At 37.4% G+C, this 8,193-nt stretch overlaps 1 protein-coding gene across 1 annotated transcript; it reads right to left on the reverse strand.

Moving 5' to 3' along the window:
• Nucleotides 1-832: 832 nt before the first annotated feature.
• Nucleotides 833-1,482, reverse strand: LOC126409767 (uncharacterized). Its single transcript, XM_050075910.1, has 2 exons — nucleotides 1,333-1,482; nucleotides 833-1,288 (listed from the first exon to the last, which is right to left on the reverse strand). Exons 1-2 carry the CDS (start codon nucleotides 1,480-1,482, stop codon nucleotides 833-835), a joined length of 606 nt encoding a protein of 201 aa, XP_049931867.1.
• Between the last annotated feature and the right edge of the window lie 6,711 nt (nucleotides 1,483-8,193).

The raw sequence follows: 8,193 nt of genomic DNA on the forward strand, positions 1-8,193 counted from the left end.
TCAACACAAAAAGTTGACACCATAAAAATTAGCAAAAAATTGACACCATAAAAATTAGAAATGAAATTCAAGCTGCCATAATAAATAAATTGAATTCTTTTTTGCAGCACAAAAAATTAACACCACAAAAATTAAAAACAAAAAATGACTACCCGCCGTCCCAACCATTGCATCAGAAATAAGTAATTTGATTTATTTAATGAAATTTTTTTCTCCCATTGAAAAGATGTAGAAGACTTCAAACTTAAATAAAGACGAACCAGAACCAGAACCAGAAAATTTAGACATGTAGAGCACGTCTTTCAAATCATGGTTAAAAAGCAGGGGCCTTCGTTTTAAACTATTTAAAGAAAGGACGCAGGTCGTATTCTTTGGTGGGAAAGCGTGGGATGAAAAATATTCTCAATAACCGAATCCATGCATTCAACATGCATTCAACAGGAATTGAGGTGAAGGAGGGTGAAGCAACTTCTTCTTCTTCATCAATCATCCTCACCCTCTTCCCTGATCATCATATTTGCTGATCTTCCTTTTTCTGAATTCAATTGAACACGTTCAAATCTCTCTTCCTCCTCTCATAAAAGAAAAAATGGTAGAATGTAGAGGTAAACAAAGATCGAATATAATGTTAGAAAGAACATTCAGGATGATTTCATTATAAATTTTCTGGCACACACCATATCTAGTAATCACAAGCCACACAACCAACCACTGATGATATTCTTCTCTCCCTCATAAGCAATCCAACTACAGAGGAGGAAGACCTGGACTAACAATCCTAACACAAGAAGCAAGCTCCTAAAGACGCAGCGCTTCTATTGCTGCAACAGATTCAAGGCAGGTGGAGCAGGCGACGGAGGCTAACGGTGGCGCCGGAATCTACGGCCATGACGCCGCCAGCGGTGGCTTCAGATCTGCAGCTCGCTTTCTGCTTCACTGAAAACTTGGGCAGAGGCAGGCTGCTTGGAGGAGGAGAAAGCAGGAACAAGGCGGAGCCCGAGCGCTTCTCCCCGGCAACTCCAATCGATCTGAAAATCCCAACAAGCTCAGTTGGCAGGTCGCTAGGGTCAGGTCCCAATGGACCGGCAGACGGAACCAGAAGATCGGTCCGCTTATTCGTGCCCAGAGTCGCTGCTCCACCGGAAAATTCCTGAACTGAGCCACCAGGATTCCTGGTCACGGGCCTCTTCTGCTTAGCCTTGAGGGCCGGCGATGGCTGGGGAGTCAGCTTTTGGGGGAGGTTGGGGGGAGGGGCAGCAATGGGGGCTTCTTTGAAGGCAGGAGATGGCTGGAAGCAGAGCGTCTGAGAGAACCAACATCGGGATTGTTGACATTCTCGGTAGAGAACGTCCTCCCGAGTCTATTTTGACGGCTTCCCGTGTCAGTTTTCTTCCTCTTGGGGTTCAACTTCTTAGGAGAGTTTCTCGTGCTTCTCCGTGAAGAACCGTCTCCCTCTGTCTGGTTCATGACCAATCCTTCCATTACGGCGATCTTCTTGTTATCTCTTTAGAAAAGTACTTCAACAGAAAGTAATTTACAGACTAGTATGTTTACTTCTTCATTTACATATGGAGGAAAAAGAAGGAAGAAAGATTCTCAATTTCCTTGGAAAAAAAAACAGGAAATGAGAAAGCCCCAAGAGGAGATCAGTGTGGAAGGAGCACCAAGTTCAGCAAGAGAACTCTAAGAAAGAGAAACAGCCCTTCTATTTCTTTCTTCTGTTACTATTTAGCAAGAAAGAAGGTGCAAAGCTAATGAAAAGAGAAGTAATCCAATTCAAATATCATAAAAAAATTAGATACGACCCCCTAATTTCCAGAAAAAACAGGAGGAAAAACAGAAAAATGGATCACTCTAGCTTAAACACAAACTAAAAAATGCCACTCTCTAAAAGAAAAAAAGGAAAAGGAAACTTGTGATTAGAATAAGGCTTTCGTAACCCTTTCAGATCATGGACTAACAGAAACAAACTAAAGACAAGCCTGAAGTTCATACGAACCGAGAAACGCGGAAAACCTGGTTTCTCAGGCGTGATTTCGATCAAGAATCCCTAGAAACCAGTATATTCTGTACAGAAGATTTGAGTTAGTAACAGGGACAGAAGCCCTCAACTAAACAAGCTACATGGAATTGAAGGAATCCATGAGGATAATGCCACGACAGGATCTAAGAAGTTGAAAACCACAAGAACAGTGAAAACTCGGGTAGATCTTCAAAAAGACCATCCGACGTCCAGATCCGGAACTCTTTAGCTAGAAACCTAGCTAACCCAAGAGGGAACACAAGAATTTGACGAATCTCGACGAGATATTTCCGGGATGATCAGGAGGACTAACTCGGTAACTCAGACGCTGATCAAAGATTCAAAAGAACCGATCGAGGAAAAGGACTAAGCGGAGTGCCAATCTACATAAAACCGAGAAACCATTCTCTCAAATGGCTGGCAGCGACCGAAACTCTGATCCTAACAGAAGAGACGGAGAAAGAGAGGGATGGGCTTCGACCAGAACGACGAGAGAGCCGACCTCCTTTTATAAAATCTGAGATCCACAAGCCGCCATCTCCATCGCCTTTTTTTACATTATTTTTCTGACAAAAAAAAGTAAAATAATTTGCCGACCATAAAGTACGAAAGCCTAGACAGTGGCAAAACTGCAGGGCGGCGACCGACAAATCATTCTCCACCGTCCATCCCCCGCTGGTGACCACCGTTGAATCGAACGCCGGCCGTCCATCGCGGCCCGCTGGCTTCCCGGTGGAGAAGCTCCCCTCCCTGCTCTACGCTCCTTTTTGAGGCCAATGACGTAAATGCCCTCCAATCAAATGCGGTTCGGGCCGTCTCGCTCAATCCGGTTCAAACATCGGATCGTTCGGCAAAAGAACGATAGAATCGGTTCCGTTCGCGTTGTATCGGGGTTTTTAATACGAATCGAGTTGCTTTTCTGTGCCAAGTTCGATTAGTTTTTTCTAGGTCAAATAAATTATTGAGAAATATGAGTCACGTAGAAAGGGCTTTCTTTTTTTTGGTATATATTATCACACACATCGCAGTCACGGATTTCAAAACTTTAGAAAGTAAGGTTCTCGAATTTTCTAGTATTGAGAAGAAGAACATCTTATTTATGAAACTTTGGATTTTTGAGTTTTTTTGTGTTGTAAAAAAAAAAGAAAAGAAGACATCGATATGCAAGTTGAAGTATACGTAATCTAACATCATGAAACATCGAAAGCATCATTAGATCATTCGCCTCAGATAATGGTAGGAAGGGAAGAGGCTTCGGCTTTCACTAAATTGATGGGATTAACCTTTTACTCATCAAAAAGGATGAATTTATGCTTAGCTCTTGAATCAAGAGACATTGTGTAAATTGCTTTGAAATGAATATTAAATCTATAAAAAAGATAAATAGAAGAACTTAGACTTTTTGAAAGAAGACAAATGAAAGTTTTCCTATTAATGCACCCATACAACATCTCCTTTTCCTTTTTAAAATTTGAAGCCCCTATTAGAATTTTTTCTCTCTTTCTTTTATGTTTATAAACAGTAAAGAATGGATGCATAGAAGACTTTTGGCAAATGAAACAATTTGTGAGTGTTACATGAATTTTTCTTAGAATAAATTCATAGACATTTAATTTTTAAGTATATTTATGAGTATGCTCTAATCTGTAAGATATATTTATAAATCACTCACAAAATGTTTCAACTACGGAACAACTCCTTAAATTGGACCACCTTACTCAAGAGCCAACGGGCAGCCCAATTATTTTAAACTAGCACTTGAGAAATGAAACTATTAAAAAACTTTTAACTTTTGATGATTTGGTAGGACTTATTTTAAATAGTTGTCGCACGAGGTGGTTTTTTGTAATTTAGAAAACTAATTGCAAGCGTGACCCAGTGAGAAAAAGGAGGAAAACCTAAAGTCATTTTTCTATTTAACAATTCGATGTCCCGTTCGAGTGGTGCTTTTCTAGCGGATTTTGGATCTATACTTGTCAAAATATCACGTCTACATATTAGGGAATATTATTGGTTCGGATGTTATTTGATTTAAATTTGGATCCGAATGTGATCAGTGGCATGGATATAGGTTTTAATCTAATGAACAGTTGTATCCAATGTTGCACAAGGTTTTTTTTTTTTTTTTTTTTGCTGGATCTAGGGGATATTTTTATATGGCATACATATTTTTGTATTTTAATTATACATAAAATCTGAATTGAGTTTTGCCTTTTGTAGTTTGGACATCTAAATTAAGGTTATTGCAATTTAATTTATTAAATAATATCCAATTAATCAAACTCTAGTCAGACCAGCAGGTTGGTAAAAGTTTAGTCGTTAAATTCTCGTGTCCGCTCTGCTACTCTTTTGAATTGCAAATGGCAGATGTATAATACTCTAGTTGATGAGTATACTACTTCTTACCCAAGTTCCAGAGCAACTATGGGCTCTGGAGCCCACACTAAGAACATGTCAATTATGTTGTGTGAGATCACCACACAGCTCAAGTCTGCGGTTTTGAGGTCTACGTCTTAGGTGTCTGGCCGTTAAGAAAAAGAAAAAGTAAACTAGAAATCACTCTTAAAAGTTTTTTTTTTTTTTTCAGAATGCTCGCAAACGTGGCCTGATAAGGGCGCACCACCGGCAGCAAAGCACCCTCATTTAACCATGATCCATTTACATCACCATCTCAACTTATGTCATTGATGAAAACCTTTAATTCAAGGGGGGGGTGGGCAGCAAGGTGATCTGGCTCCTCTAAAAGCTACTGTTTAAATTTTGGAGTGGTCACTGTCACATTTTAGTGCGCTCTACTTCTGAACCATAAACACTCTCGAAGCATATTCTATGAACCCGGTGAGGTGGACACAGGAGGGAGGAGGACAGTGGCCTCCATTAGGGGCAATGGAATGAACCACTCACCCTTCTTTTTAAAAAAAGAAACACATCGATGATAATAACTCAAATCGATAAGCTGAGAGGCCTTTTGCGGCGTGTTTCTAATTAAAACTATATGAGATATGCTCCGGTATCGGATACCAGAGATGGGTTCTACATGCAAGTTAAGCCGGAAAACAAACAAGAAGGTTTCGACTCTCGTTCAAGTAGTGGGATTAATCATCATGCTCACCTGAAACAGGCGTTATGTTATAGGTGAGAAGTTGTGGCCAATGAAACCTAAAACCAATCATAATAATTAAATAAGGAAATCACTAATGAATTTCCAAAGAGCTAACTATCATTATATTGATTTCTCAGTTAGTTAAAAATAGTAATTAAAAATATTAAAAAATAATGAATATGGGGACACGTGGCACTCCTGTATCAACCAGAAAAGAAATAGTGGTAGTAGGCACCGACTTACTGGTTCAGGACGACTAAGACAACACTATTTAACATTATTTAAATTAGATAAGTTCCTAATGACTAATTTCGGTCATTAACAATGTTATAATCTAGATGACGTGATCGGCAATTTAGTGCCAACTAATCTACATATGGACATGAGATCATTGACAGTGATTGGTTTTATTCTTTTCTGCATAATATTTATTTTGATATTGGTTGCTTAAGGGTATGAAGCTTTGATATTAATGGGAAATCAAAAGAAAGATGATGTGTTCATAGAGCATGCCCTAACTAAAAGCTTTAATAATAAAAGACAAAGAGAAGCACTAGAAGGGAAAGAGAAGAAGGAATGAAATTTGTGACTGTTTAACAATGATAATGACTGGTCTAATGAGATATTTAAATCTTAGGTAGTGCTGTCATAACCTAAAGTCATTAGCTGCTAATCACATGCAGTCATTTAATTAACACACACACACACACACACACACACACACACACACACATATATATATATATATATATATATATATATATATATATATATATATATATATATATTGCTGGATGCTGCATACTAAAAGGCAAAAAATTAAAAACTATAGTTACCACGTAATTGTTGGTGACTATTTATGGTGCAACTAACAAGTAGCAATGGTTTATAATGTATTTAGTAATGGTTTATTGTGCTTTCAATATATATATATATATATATATATATATATTCATGATGAGTTGTCTCAAGTGTTGCAAAATTTTGTTTTCTCTTGTACAAACTATGCAGTATGGCACTACGTATGACGGCCATTGTCTCAGCAAGTAAATTGCACACCTGGTTATGCAAGAAATAGTAGTTTTCATCTTTTTTTTGTCATACTAATGTGTATTAGTTGTGATCAAAACATAATCAGACTGTGTTCGATGTCAAGTTATTTCTCTCTTTCTCTCTCTATCTCAAGAAATTAAAAAAACAAAAAAAATGGAAAAGACAAACCGACCTATTAACCAATTGACCTGTCTCAAGGGGCATAGCGCAATTAGGTGGCAAGGCTGTCAAAGCATCTGAATTAAGTTTGAATCTCGTGGTTGCTGTCATGTTCTGGTATATTATTTTTCTGGGCTACAAATGGTTGTAAGCACGACACCCGAATTGAAAGATGTATTATAAGAACAACCAACCTCGGAAGCAAGCCAAAACCTTGAAAGCACGAGGGTATAGCGTTAAGGGTTTTATGCAAGGGTGGTTTCCCCTAAATAAACATTAAAAAAAATAGTTGACCTGACTTTTAGCCAAAGGAAAAAAATGACCAATTGGATCATACTATCGAGCATGATGATATGCAAAGTTGAAGAGATTTTTCGCATCTAATTGTGATTGTGCATCATAACTATTAGTATTTGGCATCAATTAATGCATTGAGATGGCTTATGCATTCGGTAGAAGCCAGATATCATGCTTCATTCTCCTAAAAACATATGATTCCTAATATAATACGTAGGAAATGAGTTAAATATCTCTCTTTCAAATGACTCAGTGATCCTAGTGTAAGGGAGTTGGTTGTGAAAAGAAAAAAAATGAGAAGAGAGAGAGAGAGAGAGAAAGAAGGGTAAATTAAAAAGTATTTGTAGAATTAGAAATTTTTAGCTACGGAACACTAATACCCATGTAAGTAATCATTAAGATGAGAATAAGCAAATTTATGTGGCTGGTATGTGCAATCTTGTCTCTGCCACAGAGAAGAGAAGAAGAATAATTCATGGACTTGATAAAGCTCCTTCATTATTAGTTGGCCTTGTATTCAGGGCAGAGCCGAATTATAGTTTCAAATTTTGATAAGGGCCGAAATATCATTTTTTACATTTTTATATAAAATAAATATTTTTTTAAAAAACTTTACATATAACATTTTAAAAAAGTTGTTTTTGAATGGGGGGGATGGGGTGCCGGGCCAAGCCCCCCTGGCTCCGCCGCTGTTTGTATCTCAAAGGTTCTGTTTGATCACATCAGTTTCAGGCGTGGAAAGTTCTTGTCATGTACTGTTTTTTACCGTGTTTGTATTAATTGAGGGGAACATACAAGGTGTTTGGCTTTTTCTATGGCACCCCATGGGCGCAACAAAAAATTTGGAGAAAATATCCATCTTCGACGGGAGTGGTGCTCAATTGTTAACATTTTTTACAATAAACTCATGTAGCCTTGAGAGCCATAGCATAGATGCTTGCCTTGAGTGTCGTGCTGATGATGCGTGACATGTATGACATTTGAGTTGAAAGGTGTATTGTACGGTTATCAAAGTTTCAAAGGAATAACTTTGTTGTCATGGAGTGCCAAGCCTATGTATATACACTGATTACAAAAACTGTAATGAATTTCATCTGCAAAATAATAGATATATATAATATATAAAAGAAGCGTCAATGTACCAAAATTTAAGAACTTTAGTGCATCTGTTCTATTATAGATAGCTGGTCACAGGCACCAAGTTATGAACCTCACCGTGACTTCCTGCGAAGATAAAACTAAGGGTACATCAAATCTTCCACTACGTTTTGCCTATTTTTTTGTCAATTAACACTCAAAAAAATTATTACTGACAGTCAAAAAAAAAAAAAAAACCGTCAGTAATTCTACCGAGAGACTAAAGTCTTTGCCAGTAAATCATGTTTTCTTATCGACAGAAACCTTCTTATCAGAAATATTTCATTTTTACTTGTGGAAACCTTTCTCGTCAGAAATATTTCATTTTTTATATAAATGAATCAACTTCAGAATTAAATTTTGTATCAAGAAGTCTTATGATAACATGCCTAAACATTCGACAATAATTAAGAGACAGAGA

Source organism: Nymphaea colorata, chromosome 2 (assembly GCF_008831285.2).
Source record: "Nymphaea colorata isolate Beijing-Zhang1983 chromosome 2, ASM883128v2, whole genome shotgun sequence".
NCBI classification, from domain to species: domain Eukaryota; kingdom Viridiplantae; phylum Streptophyta; class Magnoliopsida; order Nymphaeales; family Nymphaeaceae; genus Nymphaea; species Nymphaea colorata.